The following is a 21,728-nucleotide window of genomic DNA, read 5'->3' as shown; positions in this document are numbered from 1 at the left end:
TTTTAAGCATCCTACACTTCCCAGACACATCATATGGAATTAGACTGACGTGATTAGTTTAAAACCTTTACCTAAGTGAAGGCAGAGCAATAGCTTCCTTTCACCTCTTTGTAGTCAAGACGTATAATGGATGACAGCACTTCTGAACGGGAAGTTTAAAGTTGCAGAATAGCAGTGCCCAATTCTGGTTGGTTTATTCAGTGTTTTTCGGTAATATAGTGAACGCATCTGTGAGACATGGGCTAATTGGGCTGATTGACTTACAACCGTTAATACCATAGCACAATGAGCGCAGTCATTTCAAATTAAGGATATATTTAAGGTCTTATCACAAAAGCTTTTCTAAAGAAATGCAATTTTAGCACTGAATATACCGTTTCCATATGATTAAATAAATACACCTGTTCTGTATAAAGCGTTTTTCAGAGTGCTGTCAATAAAAAAAATACCAGTATTTCTGGTATTCATAAAATGCTGTGTACTACATATGGCTTTTCCTTACTGCTCTGTTACTATCTTGCAGGTAATATCTGGTCAGTTCTTATCAGACAAAAAAATCGGTACGTATGTAGAAGTGGATATGTATGGTTTACCCACGGACACGATACGTAAAGAATTTCGAACGCGCATGGTGATGAACAATGGTCTGAACCCTGTTTACAATGAAGAATCATTTGTATTTCGAAAGGTAGGATACTTGGAAAGCACGGTTTGTGGTTGCTTGCCCTTTTGCACATGAGCATCCTTGCTCACTTGAGCCACCCCTCCCTGCTTCAGTCTGACTGCTCCCATGAATAAGTACTGCTCCCATGACAAAGGGTTTGTAGGGTTCCTGTTTACTACAGTAAACAAGCTAAAGCTGAAATAAGCTTTCAAGAGGTTGCTGAGTTTTGTTTTTTTTAATTTTGCTTTGTTTTATTTTTGTAATGGATAACCTCTGTAGCTGTCACATGATTTTTTTTTTTTTGTTTGTTTCTGTTTGGCTTTTCCCTCCCCTTTGCTTCCTCCTCCCACTTGGAGGTAGCCACCTCCTCCGTGGCCATGCCTGTGTTCAAGGTATGCAGTCTGCCCAGAATGAGCCCCCGCTGGTGGACACCATCATTCCTTGGAGATTTCTTCTTCCCTGCCTTGGCAGTGGCTGCTATCTTGCACTGTTCCTTCAGCCCAGAGGGCAGGTGAGATGCTGCATCCAAAGCTAAGGTCAATGTTATTACATGGAAAAGTTGGAAGGGTGCTGTGTTCCTCAGATGTGTTGCCAGCTCCCTCCTTCAGTAGTCCATGTGCATCATGTACCTTTTTCTTTTTTTCTTTTTTTTTTTTTTTTTTTTTAATAACAAAAGAAAAACAAACCTTTTTTTCTTGGTATGGGGGATTTAAAGAGAGAGATCAGTCATCCGTGTTCAGTTTTTATCTCTCAGTCTCTCTATATATGATACACATATATATTTTTTTTTTATTATTTTTTTTTCTGTCGGCTGGAGTTTCATCCAGACTACGTGTGTTGGCAGTGCCGTCTTTGGTAACGTCTGTTTCGCTTACACCTGTTTTGTTGTCATGCAGAATTGTTGCTCTTTTATTCCAAAGTGACAGACCTTGCCGAGTGGTGATAACACTTCACACTTGGGCCTATTCCACACGTAATCTGCTTTTGTAATAGTATAACCAGTTTCTAGTAGAAATGTAGTTAATGCAAGAGGTTTTTCTGGACTCCAGTATATTCCATAATGAGTGTGACTTCCAGTGCTTTTCTCTGTATGTGAGGAGGCACAGGGAAGATGCTTAGGTACAATGACAGGCGATGGTGTTGCCCATGGCTTCCTGGCCATATGGCCAGCATCTGCTGCTTTCTCATTTCTTAAATCAAAAGGCCAGTAAACTACAGGGTACACACAGCTTCAGTCGGAAAGGAGGGTACCTGTGTATCGTGGCACGGGTACAGTGGCTGATGCCAGTGTTCCTCAGACTTTCTGCTTTACTCCGCAATGAACAATTACACGGTCACACATTCTCTTGAATAACTCATCATACAAGTCAGCCAAGAGATTAATTTTCTTCATCTCAGGACCTTACCGTATCAGGCTTAGCATTATAATCAAGACATACATTGATGACCAAGCAGATGAGTGGCATAAACACAGCAGGAACAGTTCCTCTAGTTGGAGGAAGTGAAAGCGTGGGGGGGCACCATGCTAAAAAGTCATGAGGGTGGAAGTGCCTACCAGGATACCATAGAACAAATCAATGGAGAGGGAACGATAAACTTCTTAGTCCCTGCTCCTGATCCCTAGCAAATCTGTATCGGAGCCCATAATGTAATGAAAGATGTGCCGATCTGTGGCCTGTAGAGGAGAGATTTTACCCCCCCCCTATTTGGGTTACAGCGTTCTCCTCAAGCTGATATTTAATCCTACACAGTTGCTCTCAGGTAATGTGTTTAACTGTTCTTCTGTCATGTTTTCTTGTTTTTATTTTAATTAAAATAAAGCTTCAGTTGTTCTAACCAAGTTCTGTGTTGTCACTCTGTTGTGTAAGGGGGAGGAGGGGGTGAGTGCTGGTGGTAACCTGTGCTGGGACTTCGAAGTTATAATCCAGTAGAGCAGCATACCCGTGAACAGCTGAGGTGGGTTCAGAGGCCAAAAGCGTACTTTATTTTGTGCCCCTCTGAGACTGAAAATGAAAGTGGCAGGGGGAAAGCCTAAGGGATGTAGCAGACGCAGTTTATTTCGGTCTTCCCATTTGTCCCGTAAGCATCGATGAATAGAGCCAGGTAGGGAAGGAGTGGGAAGACCTTTCCCGGAGCAGAGTTGAGGCAGGCTGGCGGAGAGGCTGCACCCCTTGGGCAGGCTGTCTTCTCCCCCTTCCCGGCACAGGGGCAGCACCTTTGTTCCAGGGAAGGCAGGGGATTTTTTTATTACTGTTTTTGGTTGGTCCCGATGGGGGCTGACAGATGCAGATAGCTGGCAGCATCCCTGCCCACCACGCATACCGTGTACCCTTCACGTCCTGAGGCACAGCACACGCAGTTCTGCTGGCAGCACGCCGTCCCAGCAGGTCTGTCACCCCGGCCTGCCCTCCTCTGTCATCTTCTCCCCTTTGCAGGACCCGTAGTTCAACATGAGATCCCCATCAGCTTGTACTTGCGCTCTTTCTATTCTTTGCTGCCCTTTTGGATACATCCCCAATCCCGTCTGTCCTGGTTCCTCCTGATTCGGCAGTATCTACCCTTTGATTGCCACTCTATCTGTCATTTCCCAGGTAGTACTTACCTGCCTTCTTATCCATATCTTCAGTAATGAAAAATAAATATGCAAAATATTTAGCTAGTGTAACTCTAAGCTGCGGGATTTGCATATTCTGAAATCTGCCCATTATTTAGGGTGGAAAAAAAGCTTTTCTAGGAAACGTTCATCTCAACTTGCGCAGTTTGCAGGGAATGACGTTTTCTTACAGTGATGATAGTCTGTTTCTGGCATCCAAAGTGAATGGTTCAAACATGGGAAGGTGGGAAGGGTGCCTACTGTATTAGAGTCATTGAATTTCTTCATTTTATGGCTTTCCAGGTTATTCTCCCGGATCTCGCCGTCCTGAGGATAGCGGTGTATGATGACAATAATAAGTTGATTGGTCAGAGGATCCTGCCTCTGGATGGTCTGCAAGCAGGTTACAGACATATTTCCCTTCGGAATGAGGGCAACAAACCACTCTCTCTTCCGACGGTTTTCTGCAACATTGTGCTTAAAACATATGTGCCTGATGGTTTTGGAGGTGAGATAAACCTGTATCTCTGTGTGCTGTAAGTCTGGAGTGTTGGTGGGGAAGTACTGAAGTGCTGTGGTGTCAGTGTGCCGGCCAGGAACACACAGGCAATGCTGGAGGATTGCAAAGATTTAGGATTTTAACTCCTTGGAAACCCTGCATGTTCAGTTAAGAAATCATCTTTCAGACCGAGCGCCTGCCTCAGTGTTAAAGATACTGACGTGTACCTCTTAAATGACACAATAATATAAAAAATAAGCTAATACTACTTAGCTCGATTTGATTTTCTCTGTTGATGTTTTAGGAACTTTGGATTTTTTTTTAATTACATTTTTTTCTGACATAAATATTTGTAAGGTTAACATATACTTTAGCTATATTGTTTGGCCTATAGGTATTCACAATTGATGCAGAATCTAGACCTGTTTTTTCAAGCAAAACCACTTTTGTTTTCTTGAGAATATTGGCACATTGTTAAAAAAGGATAGCGAAATCATTTAGCATCCAAAGCCTTTCTGCGTTTTTCTCCCCATTTTACATGTTTTTAGTGTGGTTTAATTATTTTTGGGTTTTCAGGAAAGTCATTTTTAATGTGAGCCATTTCCATGATCAGGTTGGCGGGGCCGCGGTCATTTATACTGAGCGGTGGCAAATTGCCGCATGGGGATAGGAACAAACAGCTGAGAATAATCATTACCCCACTTAAATCAGTGTAATGGGTAAGTTCACCCCGAGGGTGTACCTCTGGGAAATGTTTTCTTCCCTGCAGATGAAATTCGCTTGTACATTAGACAATATGTAAACCATTTAAAACTGTAACATAGGAATTGCACTAAGTGTTAGTACTCTGACTCTGCAGCAAAATGAAGTTCACCTTAGAGTTGTTGGTGGAACATCATTGACAAAAATAACGTTTTGCTCTTTGCAAAAAGGGTTTCAAACCTGCTGTCTATGCAGAGCATTACTGCCACTTCTCCGAGCGTCATCTGCGTAGTACAAACGAGAAAGGCAAGGCTTACCTAACATGGTAGATAGTGGAGCTCTAAGCCTCTGCTTGCTGGTGTTTATCCACGCTTTAAAAAAAACAAACAAACAAACAAACAAAAAAAACCCAGGTCTACACTTCAGTAACAACATTTCGTGGAAAAATTTAAGTGTTTACAGATGCATTTGTGGCGCTCCTGTGCGAAATCCTGGTTGCTGGCAAGTCAGCTGGAGTTTTGCCACAGCTCTTGCAGCACTGTGCCTTTCTGCAGCGTGTTTCATCTACACTATTTAACTTTGGGGACTTTGTCTCAAGGCAAATGTGAGCTTCTGCTTAAGCTTGGGATTCCTGAGGCAGTGGCTGAACCATGAATCTAAGGGACACATTTAAGCATGGGCTTTAATTCTGTCCTGAGCTTAAGCTTTTGACAGTAAATGACTCAGTTAACATATTTTCTAAACTAGGGACATGCTTCTGATTTGGGATTGACGTTTTTCTGACTGATACCACACTTTTTCTAAGAGTAGGATTTAAACTTAACAGAGCGTGATGTGGCTCAAGCTGCTGAGTGTGCCGGTCATGTAGGAAGAAAAAAAATTTTTGTTTTTTAACCTGCATTATACAAAGATACTTTCAGAAGTGAAGGACTTGCTTTTCAAAGAGAATCTGAACACCAGTTTAGAACTTGCAAATTGTGTGCGGTTCAGTACTGGTTGATCTACTGCATTATCAGCATTTCTACAGATGGTTTATCTGGTAGAGGTGAGGACACAGAAAAGCGTTACTCCCCCTAAGTAACGGTATCATTACAGTAAAATGCGACTAGGACGAGAGAACTGGTTGTTAAAGCTTACTCTCAGGGTTGGGAAAAACAGGCCCCATATTAACATAAACTAAAGGAGTTCAATTGTTAGCTCTCCTCTCCCTTCCCAGATAGTTGTGATGTGTGTCATCGATACAGAACAGCAGCATGATGCACAACTGGGAAACAACTTTTGACACTTGGGTGGAATCATTAGTGTTCTGTTGGCATGTGTTTTTTTAATTTCTTATCATCTGCAGTGAACCTCTCATTGTTTTATGTGCTGTCATTAGGATCTCCGGGGTTGTTTGAGCAAACCTGTAGGAAGGTATAGCTCAATTCAGTAGCTGCCTGCTTTCATATTTCTTTTTTTTTAACCTGTATGAGTAAGATTTAAGAACTTGTGCCAAATAATAACTAGAATGGGTAATGCATTGTAGGCTTTAAAAGGTGCATCATTTTATTTTTCATATAACTTAGTAATTTCTTGTGGTTTATTTGCATCAGCCACTCTGTTCCCAGTAAAACACAATACTTGTGCAAATTAATGCAAATGAAGTAGCATTCTCCAAAGAGAAGCTTCTGTAATAGCAGTCTGTACGTAAGTAAGCATGGCTAGTTAGGTTAGTGGTTAGAGTCCTCTAATGTACTCTTCCAGTGATTTTCCTAGAATTGCATATTTAATTGCAATTCTTCTACACAATGTTATTCCCCACCCCCACCTTACCACACTGGGGAGAAAGAAAAACGTAAGCAGAGGACAAATGACAATGTGAGAAGCAGTGATGAGTCACATCCCCCTTGTAGAAATGCTGAGCCTTTGGTGATGTGCTTGTGTGGTTAGTAATACAATTTACAAAGGTCTTGCTTTCCCAAACACGTTAGTCATTTTTACCTTGAAGCTTGTGATAATCAGGCTCCATTTTCGGATGACGCATCAAAGTTGACAGGGTAGTCCTGGATTTTCATTGAAGGGTGCGTGCCAAGGACAAAAAGACATGCCTACTAAGTTACGGAAAGGGGACAGTCGGTACTGGGCTACAAGGCTGAAAATAAATTCTACACGTTTTTTGTGTATACGAAGTAAGTTGCAGAAGACATCGTTGGGTCATGGCAGTTATTTGAGACAACGTATTTGTGTAGGTAGACAAAGCTGTCAAGGGTAATGCTATGTATTTTATACAACTTTTGTTGGAATGGGAGCCCTGCATCCGGTGACTTCAGAGGAACATTACGTAGAACCAGTTAGGTTGGAAGGGAGATGAGCCTCCAGTTTGCACAAGGATAGCACGTTTCTTCCTAAGCTTTTGATGGGTTGGATATTATTACAGACCTGGTCAGTGGACCAGCTTCTCTGTCTTGCCTCATTGTAAGCTAACTTGGAAAATGGCATGAAGCGTGGGCAAAAATCAAATGATGGTGAAAACTTGAGAGTGTCAGAACTGTCATTGCAGAAATAATGGCCTATTATGCTAGAGAGACCATCTAGAACATAAGGGTACAAAGGTATTTATCTTTTACTCATAAGCAGCCAAAAATAGGACTTTGCAGCATTCTGCGAAGAAATAGTTTCCTTGTAAGTGAGGTCCATAGTCCTCCTAACGGTCGTGACAAAAAACCCAAGTTAATTAAATGACAATATTTTGTAGTGACTGATGAGTCAGTCGGGCTGCAGCATTCGAACTTCCTTTTTTAAGTTACTGCTCTGACAAGGAAGGCTTATTAACTGAGACCAGTGGCCCTTTTCCTCATTAATACTGAAGTTTCTTAGGGGTCATCAAAACAGATCACTTCTGTGGTCTCTGAATTGCGTTATTGTTGTGGGAGCTGAATCAGTTTCATTTGTAATTTTTTCCATTTGTGAATTCTTTGACTGTTGAAATTAAACATGGAAAGGGATTATTCAGCATGCAGGTAAAGGTATGTGTCTTTGTCTTTCCGTACACCCATGCCTGGACATTTATCACTGCATATGGAAAATAGATTCAATAACGTATGCGGTATGGGGCGCTGGGTAGTGCTTTGATACCACCAATGGTGCTGTGTCGTGTACAAGATTCAAATACCGGCCATTATGGTTCACAGAAAAGCCATTTCACAGCCTCTCGTGTTCCAGACCTGGAGTGTCACAAAGACGAGTGAGAACAGATTTCCCCCGATTGCTTTAGCCACCCATCTGAAACTGCTGTTTAGCTCGGAAATATAACAGCGTTTTCTGCAATTCCCTGCAGTCCCCAGTCAGTCAGCACCCCCTCGGATCACCAGCAGACAAAGTTGTTAGCACTGTGTGGCTCGGGAGATCTCCTTCTGGTCTCGAATTCTAGTGCCGTCAGCTGGGAGAAAGTTAGGGTAACTGTGGTCTGGTGGCGTCACTGTGGTTTTTTCCTAAATAAGGTGCGTGAATGAATACCTCTCCCTTGGCGCATTGTAAACTGATTCATGTTCCCAGTGTGTTCAAGCGCTGTGGCGATGAGCGCTTTTAATCCTGCCAAGTTCACAATGGCAAGTTGGACTATTGTTGCAAGCCATGGCTCGTAACAACAGGGATTGTAACAACAGGGTTGGTAAAGCTCTCGTAAAAGATTAATTTCCAAATGCCTCTGAAGGTCATAAGAAGTTTATTTGTTTATTTTTTTTTCTTGCAGATATTGTGGATGCTTTATCAGATCCAAAGAAATTTTTGTCTATCACAGAAAAAAGAGCAGACCAAATGAGAGCTATGGGTATCGAAACTGTAAGTAGAACATAATGACGAACGCAGCCCATTTCTGTTCATGCTGTGTCCTTTCTTTAAAGTAAACCCCTCCTTCTCCAATCGATACATGTTACCTTGTCATTTCTCATTTTCAAACATAAGCCGCTCTGTCCTGCTCTGAAATACATTGGCTTATGTTAGTTAACGTGTACTGAAATACCATTCACTGTCTGACTTTCCGTGGATCATACTAACACATCCCTTAGAAGCAGAAATTTTAAGAAATCACAAAGGAGCCGTATTTTAGTAGGTACCCATTAAAAATAGGCTACCTACTAAATATAGTGTTGTTTGTAAGTATGTTGCAATTTTCTTAATTAAGTTTAAAGTAAGCAAGTTCAGAAATTTCCCATACCTCACCTTATATATTAGAGGTACAACAACAATTAACTTACTATGATGTGAATGTTCCTTTCAGAGTGATATAGCTGATGTACCAAATGACACTTCAAAGAATGATAGAAAAGGAAAAGCCAATAATGCCAAAGCCAACGTAACACCCCAGAGTAGCTCTGAGCTTCGACCGAGTACTACGGCAGGCTTTGGATCTGGGACCGACGCTAAGAAAGGTAGATAAAAACTACGCACCACTCCTTCAGTCCCGAAGGGAGTCAGAAAGCCACAGAGAAGTACTCACGCAATTTTAGTTTTGCAGTTCTATCCGTTCGTACTCTTTTATAAGGTAACTTCTCTTGCCACTGAGAGTGGTCTTTGTCTAATTGCAGATAAATTCGGTGTGCTACTAAAAGGGCCGTATGAAGCCAATACAGCCTTATTTTACTAAGTGACCTTTTTGTGTAGCTGTGTGCCTGCTGCCTGTAGTAGCAACCTGTGTGACTCTGGGAGCAGTTTACTAAAGATCTGCCAGAGGAATGCCAGTAGGAATGACTGTTTGCTGGTATACTCCACGGAAACTCTTCTGCGTTTCTTTTTTTTCTCCCTCCACAAATCCCTTGGCAGAGTTGCAGATTTAAGTAATTAAAGGTATTTAGAATTCATTGGATTCTGTAGAGATTTCCCAACAATTAGAAATGTTTTCAATGTGTGGTTTTACGCTGAATAGTGATTATGGAAATGGCGTGTTTATTGTAAAACGTATCCATATTAAATGTGCTCATTTATAAGTGAATAAGTATTTTTCCCCTCACTATTCACCGTTCACTCAACAAAACCATCTTAACAGGGTCAAATGGGATTATTTGTTTCTCACATATCATCACAGGTAATGAAGATTAAGCGAGAAAACAAATTTGTACAGCTGAATGCAACACAATAAGTATTTCTGTTAATGGGCCACAAGAATTAGAGTCTGGTTCATTCTCTTTCATCCCCCTTGGCCCAAAGGGATGGAAGGGAGTGAAAAGGAGCACTTACGGCTCTTGTTTTTAAACTAAAGCAGACCTGGCTGAATACACACCTGTGAAGGGATCTCCTGAGAAACAAGATGCCATTTCTCTGGAGTCACTTTTGGCAATAAAAGAGGTCGTCTCTGGCACCTGAACTCTTTCAAAGTTCTTCCCTGGTGCAAAACCCAGATTATTTTACGCCGTGAGGTGTTTTCATATTTCATATATCATCACGAAGATGCACAAGTATTAGTTTTATTATGCACTAATTAAGCACGAAATTTGCTGGGGTTGGCAACTTAATTCCTGGTTGCCATGGAGGCAGACCTGGTGAACAAAGTAAAGGAGTCTGCGTTTTAAATTAAAATCCTGAGGAAGTTTGTTGAGAACACAGCACGCCTGATGCAGCCCCGGTCTTAAACTGAGATTTCGGTGCGTACGCGTTCTTGTCTGCAACCGTTTTTATCCATATTCTGGCACATTAAAATAGAGCTGTTCATTTTTATATCCTGTGTGACGATCCTCGTTTTGTATTGCTTACCTCTGTGGTCTTTTAAGATCGCAATGATTCTACCATTGTTACAATATACAACTCCCCTTGCTATCAGAAATTATGTGCCCAGCAAGAGAGGGTGTCTGGGGAGGGCACAGGAACCTTGCGGGGTTTGTTCTCTGCCTTTCAGCAGCAGTTAACTGATTTGTGGCTTTGAAAAACTTCAGGCTCTATCTGTGCCTAAGTCTGTTTCAGTCTCGTTTACTAGACTAATGTTAATACCATATAATTGAGCAGCATCTTACGCTTCTAAGAAAATAAAAAATTTGTGTTCCCTAAGGAGATTGCCTGCCTACGTTCCCCCCTCTCTTTTTTTTTGTTTTTTCCTTTTACAGCATCTGAATATTTTTCAGTTAAATTCACCTTAAAAGGCAGAAAGCCCTTTTCAAGGCAGGGGGAATGTGATAGTCCACAGACACTATTAAGAGCACTTCACTAAATATGTTTGCAGTGTACTTATGTACAGGCGAATATTTTTGTGTAAAAACTCAGAAAAAAACCTATACATTACAACTCCCGTGGCATTGTATTGACATTTGTATTAATGACTACATGTAGGATGTGCTTAGTTGTTTAAAAATAATACGTCACAAAACGTTTATTAAAGCATAAACATGAGGTGAGATTGGGTTTTGTTTGCACTGCAGGTAAGGTGATGAAAATATATTTCCATTCATCTAAATAGTACTGTTAGTTTTGTATGATAGATTGGCTTTGTTGTATTGAATTTTCACTAGAATTTTCACTTCTTATGATTTTGTGTTTCTCTTCCGTTTTTACTGCTTCTTTTCTCATAGCCTGGTGTGAACCAAAAAGCAAATTTTACCTCCATTAACATACAAGCTGCAGGTGAATTTTCACTCCAACGATTTTTGTGTTTTAAATTTAGGAGAAGTATACTTAACCTCAGTTAAATCTTTATGTAGTCACGTAGAACCTTACCCAAGAAGCCTCCCTCCTGAAACGAGTGGTGCCCGAGCAATCTCCAGCTTATGGACCAGCATTCTGAAGTTTGTGTGGTTCAATTTTAATGTCCATAAACGGTTTGCTGTCTTTTCAGAAAAGGAGCTTTTTCAATTCTTAGATGGCTGTGTTTTGACAGTTCAGTCCAGAACTGGAAGAGATTAAAATACACTCGTTGATTCATTTCGTTTTTCACAAGGCAATTGATTGAGTAGTGCATTTGAAAAGGAAATTAGCTGTATCTTAGCTATATCTTGATGAATAATTTTCTCATTAACCTGCAATTATTTTTTATGTGGTGAAAAACTTTATTTAATTGCTAACTTAAATGTAGGTTTCTGTGGTAAAACTCAAAAAGTATGAGATATACTAGTACGTATGAAGTTTTAGATAAACTGTATCAATACCTTCCTAGGTATAGACCTTATTCCTCAAGTGAAGATAGAAGATTTAAAGCAAATGAAGGTGAGTACGGGCACAAGCTTTTCAAGATGTGTTTCTAATGATTTGTTTTAAGTAGCCAGGATTTTATCTGGTTAAAGACAATATGACCACAGAAAAATTGATCCAACTTCTCTTTTTGTAGGCTTATATAAAGCATTTAAAGAAACAGCAGAAAGAGCTGAACGCCTTAAAGAAGAAACATGCAAAGGTACGAACATTAAGAGCTCTCTGAGCAGCACACTCTTACTGAAAAAAGTTGCAGCGCTCATTAGCACAGACTGCTCACTCCTAATTAAATTGTAGGGAAAAACTAAGGAGCAGTAGTTGGACCACCAGGAAAGGTGCACGTGTTTTAAAGGTACTGAAATATGCTCCAGTGAGCGAATTTTCCCTTTGGCACAACGCTCTGTGTGTCTCCATGAGTTTCAGTGCACATTGGTTTGACCCATACAAGCATCCAAACCTCACCTTTTTCGGGTGATGATTTTTATCTACCTCCCTCTTGCATGACATATTGACAGGTAGCTTGGAAAAAAAAGGCAGTGATGATGTGAGAGTGTGCTGCGTCGAAGGCAGGCACTGGAGAAACTGCAGCATGGCTGAAGAGAACTGGAATGTGTAACTGCAAAATGCAAAATGAAATGCCCTGTTCCGCCTCACTTATAGCTACGTTAACCAGTTTATAGTCAGCTTTTTGCTTGGTGCTGTTGGCAGTGATGTCCCAAATACATCACTTTCACAAATATAATTTGCATTGGAAAACCACAGCCAATTTTCTCCTGCCCTTATCATTAGAAAAGCATTACTCTCCTGTTACAGAAAGAGGCATAACAAGTGAAAAAAGTATCTTGAAGTTCTGAATTTTGGCAATATGTACAAATCCATTCTGGGCTTTTGGGGCAGTTATTCCCGTGCTCTCTTTGATTGCAGATTTCATTGCAGGGCTGACGTAATGTAGTTGCCTGGGCATTTTTAATATCAGTCTTTGTGTTTATTTTCTTGACTGTTGTTTGGGCGTGGGACTCTGTGTCTCTACAACGAAGCATGAAGAAATTACATCAATAATTGGCACTTTTGTGGGGCTCTTAGTATTAAAAGTAGTGTAAGAAAATTAAGTAGTTACATTTCAGACCCCTTACTTGGCTCTGTGCAGAAGGGAAATGACTGATTTCTCCATGTTAGTGTTGTGTGCGAAGCAAATGCTCAAGAAAAAGTGTCTGTCATCCACACGTCTGGGCAGGGACAGTTTCTAGACCTTCATAGGGTTGATCTTTTAGGGGGCTTCTTATTTTTAAACGCCACTTTCTCATTTCACTGGACAACATCCAGCAGTTTGCTATGGCAGCCCTTTGCAAATGAAAATGGTACCACGGTGACGTAGAAAACAGCCATACGCAGGGATCTATGTCCCTGATACGTGTGACCCACAGTGGTGTAAGGATATCTTAGCCAAGGCTGCGCTTGCTAATGTTAAAAAAAATTGATCCATCTGTTCAGGCTTACACTTGCTTCCGCTAATCGGAGGGAAAAATTGCCAGCCACAACCTGAAAATGCTGTGCGCTCAGAAGGGCTTTCAGCATTAGCTCAAGCACAGCTATTTTCGGTCTGAGACAGCCCGTGTCCTGCTGGTCTTAAGTACAGAGTGCGAGTCTGTCCTAACAAGAAGGTGCCTGTCTAGAGCTTGCCTTGCTAAAGGCTCCGGTAAGGGCAGCTTCTTGAATTTGGAGAGGAGAGTCTGAGCAGAAAAGCGTGACCTTATTAACTCACAGACGAGATCTTAGGGAAGTGCTTGGTGTACTTGGTGCTTTTAATGCATTTTAGCAGCTGGGATGGAGCAGGAGAGCTACGCACTTGGTTATCCATCATCAGCTTGAGCAAGCGTGTGTGTTAAGCAGACTGAACTTAAAAGTTCCAGAAATCAGTTGGCTCTTTATTTAACCATAGACACTCCAGAGAGCTGGGGGAATAAGTAAACAGAAGGGAATCGTTCATGTTGTGTAAGGAAAGAAAAGTTCAATACTTTTCTATCTAAACTTGGCTTTGGAAGGTGTGTTACAGAAAATGAATGCATGCGAGCGTGGAAAAGGGAATGGGTCGAGAGGAAGGAGCTCTGATCTAAGTGGTGTAGGAGCTTATCTGGTAGCCCTGGGCAGAGCTAGCTAAGGAAGGTGACAGCAGTAAGGGTCCCTTTTACTGACAGTATCCACTCGGTGGAGAGAAGTATTCGCAGCCCCACTGGAATGCTGCCTGGCGGAGGTTGGTTGCTCTATATGAAAACTTGTCAGTCTGTTTTCTCAGGGTATAGGACTGTTAGAGACACCACGTTTCCAGATTAATACAAAAATTAAACTGGTGCGAGTCTTTTCACTCTCTGTCTCTGTCTTTTTTTTGATGCTGTCTTTCTCTTCATTTATTTCTGTTTAGTTTTTCAGCCATTTTGACTCAAGTGGCACAATAAAATTCTCCTAACAGCCCTCTGCGTGTTATCACTCATTTGTTTTTCCTTCACAGCATAGCTCCTCACAACTGTAACGCCCAGTGTACACACACAGACACATCACATACTGCGTCTTCACTTTCACTTATGATAGTGTTGTTATTAATCTGCTTTTTTAGGAGAAGGATGTTTGGGCAGGCGGAAATACAATCCTCACTGTTCTTTTTTTCACTTTTGTGTAGGAAAAATAAGACTTCTAGTCTAAGTAGGATAGAGATGGTTAGATTAGCAGAAAGTCCACTTCGTTTAGTATCACTATTCCTAAGCAGCCAGTCTGTGACTGATAAAATTAAATTTGCCCCTTATGTCAGATTAGTGGCTTGCAAAAAAATGCATAATTGTGGATTTCACGAAGTCTATGAATAGCTAAGAGGTGAATTTTTACTCAGGATTGAGAAGCATGCAAGAGGTACATATATAAAGCTCTGCAAAGACAGGACAATGCTTTTAAAGAAATCCTGAAGGATTGTGAAGCAATAATAGAGCACGTAGAAATTAAAGGCAGGACAGCCTGTAGTGATTCCACAGCAAGTTTAGTTTCAGAGTCAGTGTGCAAGTGTGGTTTCTCCACTTCAGAAGAAACCATTCGGTTCTGCAACAGAGCTGTTGCCCCTGTTTTTCAAACCCAGCCCTCTGCTTGGTTTGTGGCCTGGCTGTGAAGGCAGAGGGACTTGAAAGGGGCAGAGTGAATATTCTCCGGGCTGGTTTAGTCTCTGAAAAGGTGTGTCTGCATGAATATGACCGAGGTAGCGTTGTGCTCCTGTTGGAATTGCGAAAGAACAGATGATTGCGCTTGTGAGGGAAGAACGTGATCCAAACCTCAGCCCATTTACTTGCATTATGAACTAGTTTCACCCAGCAGGGCATTCCGAATCCGGAATGAGACAGGTCACCGGCAGAAGACTGTAGATTTTCAGGTGATCTGGGGTGGCATCAGAGGTAGATGGGCTATAAAGGCAAGGAGATGTGCATATGTGAGTCACTGATTTCCTCTGTTAGCAGCCTGCTTCTATGGGCCCCTACTGAATTGTAATATTTTGCAGGGATGTCACGTAGTTTTTGTGCTTCTTGAGTTAGAAGAGGAAGGGTAGCAAGGTGTTATCTTGATATATCCTCTAACAGTCAACAGCACAACAGATAGTTGTGGTATACGGTTCTAGTGGTTTCAGACAAGACAGTCGTAGTCCTAAGTGCCTCCTTAAGGAATTTAATATGACCATAGACTGTAACCAGAATTGCATAATTGCCACCCAAAAATATAAATTTCCCAATTCATCTCCCACACATTTATATTGGCATTGAATACATGTACTGTTTGAAATAAAGCCTAGTAAAAAAGGACGTAAAGAAAGATTTCCATTTCACAATGCCGAAGCGACAGGGTGTCTGTGGGACTCTAGATTCTGCAAAAGGATTGTTGATTTGGTGATGATAGTTTCTTTTCTTTATTTCCTCAGTATTCTGTAATGAGAATCCTCCAGGCTTCAGTCTTCAGTTGTACACAGGAGTATTTGTCTTGGTTTAGGGAGATACCAGGCAGGAATAACGATTTATATCATAGGAACTTAACTTCCTCTTCTTTTCAATAGACTGAATTGTGATCCCCCATCTCCCCCGCCATGGAACTATATATGATTCTTTGCTTTTTTCCCATGGATACTCTTGCTGTGATTTGAGTCTTTTTGATTCAGTTAGGTGGCCTCTCAGAACCCTGGCTGAACTGTGGCTTCAGTTTGTAATATAAGCATTAAATGTGATTTGTGAATATATTCATGTCAAAGGCACGTGAAATCAAACTGCAAATTCAGTGGACTTGAGGACAGCCTGAAACTTTGCATCTGAAGACAGAATATATATAGAGAGAGTGTTTTAAGATGCTACAGAACCACTTGTATTTCTTAGAATCTTGACAGAAAGTTTAGGACGCAGCATCTAGCTGTGATGATTTTTCCTTTGAGCACAGACAGAAAATCAAACTCACATCAGCTAACCCATTTGAAATAGTGTTCCAGGGGTCGAAGGCCATATAATTCAAGGGAACTCTGGCAGGGAGTTGACTCCTCGTACTGTTTGTACCTTGCGTGTGGAGGTTGTTGGTGGCCCATCTTCCTCTTCCAGCTCTGTTTGTATTGTGCACAAATACATGTTCCCTGAACTGGATGGGGAGGAGGACCAGGGAAGGAAATGAGGGGGATATGGTCTGCGATATATCTGTTTCAGATACAAGATAGAGTTGTGACGAGCAGTAAGTAGCAGCAGAGGGGAATCTCCAAAAGATTACAGTGGGTTTGTGATAAAGAGAGAAGGCTTAAATCATGGTTGCCCTGGGGGAAAAGCAGGGATTCTAGCTCTACGTGATGCGCCCTTCCAGATTATGGAGGAGCATCGCATGAGTGGGCTGATGTCTCATGCTTTGCGATGTTTGCACTTAGTCTTTTATAACAATAATTGTTTTGTTCTGTTCATCTAGTTTGAGAGCTGCTCTCAGTCACTTCGCCTGTAGCTGGCTGCTGCTGTCGAGTTTATGTCGTTCTCTTCACCGTCCATGTTTTTTCCTACCTAGTTAGTCAGTGTAAATACTCCCTGGTGAAGCTGGCATGTTTTAATGTTGATGGAGTGTATTTGTTTCGCTTTAAATCCTCTGTAGAACAGAATATTCAGTTCCCCACTCTAAATACGGAATTTGGAAGCTGTACGCATTCCCCAGGGAAGTGCTTGGCAGATGTTGGAGTGCTTGGATACAGCCCAGGGCTGGATTTTTAAAAGCATCACAACATTTGTATTAATGTTTTGGTAAAAGTGAATGTAGAAGTCTTTAATTAATATTTTTAGTGGAAGAAACAGCGATAAGGCCAACACAGGTGTATAGAAAATAATAACAAAGAGCGGTAGAATAAATGCAAAGTGAGCTGCAAACCAAAATAGAGATAAAGTCCTGGAAAAGGCCATATTAATTAATGCAAGGCATTTTGTCATGATTAGATAAAATGTGGAGCAATTGAATATTAATAAAATAATGTAAATTAACAAACAACAATTTTTCTTATTGTAATATAAATTCAGTATTTAGTGCTCTCTGTGGTGGTTATACTTTTGCGTCATTATGAGCAGCTGTCCTGATAAACATGAATACGAAGTCAAGTTCGATAATGAAGTCTATGTGTAAGCACTAAGTGAAGCGTGTTGTTCCTGGTACAGTCTTGTAGTGGACAGGAACTGTCTGTGTGTGAGACCCAAGCGTGTAACACGCTTTAGTGATTCATCTTTTCATCATAGGAATAGCTTTTTTCTTCCCCTTCCGTAGATAACCTCCTCTGCCACTTCACCAATGCAAGTCACGTAACTGTAGTAGTGACAGCGGGTTAGCGTTGATGTGGAATGCTCCACGGGTAGCCCTGTATGTCCAGTTTATCAGCATGTGTATTATTTGGGGGGGGGTGGGGAGCAGGGGGCGATGGTTATTTGCAGTCTGTGTATGTAGTTGGAAGTCATACTGCACAACTTGCTGTTGCTTGCAAGGGGAGATGCTCTGCAACAAGGTGGGATTTCTTAATGAGAAGATGCTGCTGTCATTAGGGGTCACGGGCCGTTGAACGTCCGTTGTTAATGATTTGACTTCAGCTAATGTTTGGACTTGGAGCTATTTGATTTGCGGTGGCCAAGGGGGCTAGCTCTGTATTCAGTATGAGATACATAGAGGAAGGGGGGACTGGGTTGAGTTTTGGTCTCATCTGCATTCAGAAACCTTGAACGATAGATCAGAGCTTGTAAACCTGGTTTTTTACATTGCACTTAAATGGACGTTTATTCAAAAAGATGTTTTTCCCATCATTCGTTTGTTTTAAGGTCTGCTACAGATTTTATTTTTTCAAACAAAGAAATGTTTTAGCATTTACGGTGGAGTATCTGGAACCTTTAATGCCAGATGACTAAACCAGATTAAATTCCATTGTCAAAGTTATCTGTTGGTACGCTGATATTTTTTACACTGTAAGAAAACTAAACATTAAAAATCCAGCAACCTAATTGTAAGGTCCTACTGTTTTCCAGGAGCACAGCGCTATGCAGAAGTTGCACTGCACACAAATTGACAAAATAGTGGCACAATATGATAAAGAAAAAGTATCATACGAGAAAATGTTAGAGAAGGCAATCAAGAAGAAGGGGTAAGATATTGTTTTAAATTTTTATTTTTTTTTTTTAGACTTAAAATAGATTTCATGCTTTTGTGGTCTGGAATAAAGCATTCATAAAAGGTCATTCTGAGTAATGAATTGCAGCTTGACCCAGCGTCCTCCATCAAACTGAGTATGAGCTGCTTGAAGGTTCTAGCAATGGGCCATAAATGTTGTACGCGCTTTGCCTTTCTCTAGTCTTCTACTATCAGAGTTTTAAAAGTAAAAGTGAAGGAGTTGCCTCAAATTTTTATTTCTGTAGTCTGATCTGTCTCGCTGCATTCCCCAGGGAATGTCGTGTTCAGTGAGAGCAGACTGAGGTCCTCAATAGCTCTAATGACCAGAAAGTAGCAATGATTTGATTTTGGGGAAAAAGCTGGCTTCTAAATCCTGAATGGTTTAGAATAATAGAGTTTTGTGGTGCTGTCAAGTTGAAGTTTCTTTCTAACAAAAGAACCCTTCAGATCCTCAACTGGGATAAATCAGTATTACTCCTTTGACATGAGCGAAGCTGGTTTGGTTTGCACTAGCTGATGGCCTGGGACATTATCTGTGTGAATCTCTTAATTCTCCCCGAAAAGTTCCTGGAAGATACTGGTGACTAATAAAATGCCCCTCTTACAGTCTCGTTTGGAATTACGTAGCAGGACCTGCTGTTGCCTTCCTGCTGTCGTGTAATTTGGCAGCAGTTTTTTTCTCTCCGCCTCTCACCGGCATTTCATTGAGACTTCATTGCTTTATACTGCAATGCTGTGACCTGAAGCAGCAATTACTTTATTCATTTCTATATCAAGCTATGCTAATAGTTAGCCTAAATTTGATATTGTTGTCATCTGGCAAGAACAACTGGCAACCAACGCACTGAATACTGAGCGTAGATGCCTCTTTGGCATTGGATTCTTACACAAATGCTTTTTGTTTTATAAATTATTTGGAATGGCAGTGGGTTTTGAGTGTGCATCTTATGAACTTGCAATGGAACAGAAACAGAGCTGCCAGAAGTAAACAAGATAAGGAGAATTCTCCTCACTAAATTATTAAAAGCTCACAAATTCTTTAAAAAGCTCATGTTGGATTCTTTTGTTCAAGAAGGGAGAACTGTAAGCACCCAAATACTTCTAATCCAAGTAGTTTCTTCCAAAAAATTACTACTTCTTCAAACAGAAAGGGAACAATTACAGGAGTAATTAATTTAACGTGGCTTTGATTCATTTTCCATTGACTATAACACAGCTTATGAATATAGCTGGGTTTATAATTACAGGCAGGGTATTTACTCACGGTTGCAGTGAGCTAAGCCCTGGCCATTGCACCGTGATTATTGTGAGGGGAGAAAGGCTTCACTGTGCTCTGGCAGTTGATAATTTGATTCCTGGCTGGAGATCACTTCATTGGCTACTTGCAGTGTCTTCTCTTAATTTTATAACGCTTGTCCCGTGGACGCCGAAGACTTCCTGATAGTTTTAAATGATCATAAAAAGTTAAAATTAAAAAAAGTTGGAAATGACTACTCCAGAAGCAGATCCAGTACACAGCCAAACACTATTCCTCGCCATGACTCCATCATTTTCATGGACTCCAGAGCTCTCAGTCATCTGATGGCTCTTCAGTGTTCAAAGAATAATTACTGGTGTCTAATTAACAGCCAAATCAAATCCAGTATCAGCACAGAATTTCTGTGGAAACACTTTTTAATTCTGTATCAGAGCGTTTTAAGGGCTTACTTCAGGGTCATTGTGTGTGCAGGCCTGAAAGCCCATTCAGCAAGGTATTTATGCACACACTTCTCTTCCCCCCACCCCGTGCAGTGTATTTAAGGACATGCTTAAAAGTGAGCACACTGCTTGAGACTTAAAGACTTTATTGAACTGAAATGATCTGATGAATTAGGGGTCCTGGGTTCAGTGAGTGCAGGACATGCTCCATTTCCTTGACTATCATTTTGGAACTTTTACAAGCAATAAAAGTTGTAAAAGAACATGTAAAATGTGTTTTCAAGGCATTCATATTGAAATTGTCAGATACTTCCTAAAAAAAAAAATACAGGCTTTTTGATAGGTGTATAGAAGACTTTCTCTTCTGATTTTTGTTGTGCAGTTTTTCTTGGTCCGTTTCTGCCACATGGTGTGACAAATGTCAACTGCATATTGTTCCGCAAAGTAGAATTTCTTAATCACACGCAAATTCACTGACAGATGGACAGGATTTTGCTCCCTGTGCTATTTCTGTCGTACATTTCAAATGCTTACAAACCTCAGCGAGGCTTATTGGGCATAGGGATGCTCGTGTTCCCACTCTGAAGGGAACACGTTAAGGGCACGTAAAGATCCTTCTGATTTATCAGGACTGTCCAGAAATTCAAGTGTACGTGTATGCGTAAGCATGGACATGTGACATTGGGTTGGGCTGTTCCTGGGTATTTTTTCCCACCTGCGCCTTGGTCGTTTAACCCTGGACTATACCACTGCACCTGGGGAGAGTCCTCGTTCTGTCCGGCCTGGCTGGAAGTTGCCTTGAGCGACAATGAAAGCTGCATTTCCAGAGAAGGGATCAGCTGGTGGTTTTGATGTCTGAGTTTCTGAAAAGTCCAGTGATTGAACCAATTAGACTAATTTGGGATAAAATATGTTTGATTCGCCGAAGACGCAGTCTCTTTCATACGGTATGACAGATCATATATGAACTATAGCCAGACTCTGATCGCAGCTACCCACATGCATAATCAAAGACACTTTCTTTCCGGCTGTCTGTTTTTTTCAGGTGAAGGTAACAATGGTCAGAACCTGCCTCTGTGCCTTTAATTACTTCCAAAGTGTCAAATGAATGTTAGAAACCTCTACAAAAATTCCCTTGCTAGGACTAGAAAATAAATGACTAGTCCTTCCAGTGGCCCTTGGGAACACAAGGCACGTCACACTACTGTTTTCAGTAAGGGCTTTCCTGGGACTGGTTGAAGATAAAATTTCCTGCTAATTTCCATAAGTTTAGCAGTACTTTGATATTAAAGTAGGATTTAAACTCGTTAAGAGTTTCATAAATCTCCTTTTCTAGAGCAAACATGGATTAATGTTACTGCAGTCAAGCACTTAACCATTCATATTAGGGCCAGCTTCAGATGATAAAATGGATGTGACTCCACCCATCAGTGGAGTTACACCATTTTACATCAATGGATGATCCGCCACTGAAATATTACAGTTATGTTAAAATAGACTCCTCGCAATATATTGTAGTATTCCAGACAAAAAAAACGGAGACTTCCAATGTGTGAATCTGTTGTAAAAACCATTCACTGCAAAAAAAAAGAGAACAAGACGACTGGTAAAGATGGAGCTTGTCAGCCTTCAAAAATGTCTTGACTTTGGTGAGACAGTAATTGAAATTCCTGTTGTAGCTGCAATGGAATAGTTTTTCTGTACATCCGTCCCACCCAGTGCACAGCCCAAGTAAT

At 41.0% G+C, this 21,728-nt stretch overlaps 1 protein-coding gene across 7 annotated transcripts in view; it reads left to right on the top strand.

Moving 5' to 3' along the window:
- Window positions 1-21,728, top strand: part of PLCB4 (phospholipase C beta 4) — a 206,245-nt gene that overhangs the window by 162,984 nt on the left and 21,533 nt on the right. For all 7 annotated transcript variants that reach the window (XM_074578483.1, XM_074578482.1, XM_074578484.1 and 4 more), the window contains 7 exons: window positions 524-688; window positions 3,561-3,765; window positions 8,189-8,277; window positions 8,717-8,867; window positions 11,576-11,625; window positions 11,747-11,812; window positions 18,153-18,268. In XM_074578483.1, the coding sequence (XP_074434584.1) occupies window positions 524-688; window positions 3,561-3,765; window positions 8,189-8,277; window positions 8,717-8,867; window positions 11,576-11,625; window positions 11,747-11,812; window positions 18,153-18,268 (842 nt within the window). The remainder of the gene's footprint in view (window positions 1-523; window positions 689-3,560; window positions 3,766-8,188; window positions 8,278-8,716; window positions 8,868-11,575; window positions 11,626-11,746; window positions 11,813-18,152; window positions 18,269-21,728) is intronic.

Source organism: Larus michahellis, chromosome 3 (assembly GCF_964199755.1).
Source record: "Larus michahellis chromosome 3, bLarMic1.1, whole genome shotgun sequence".
Lineage (NCBI taxonomy): Eukaryota > Metazoa > Chordata > Aves > Charadriiformes > Laridae > Larus > Larus michahellis.
This window is presented reverse-complemented; position numbering and strand designations above follow the sequence as displayed.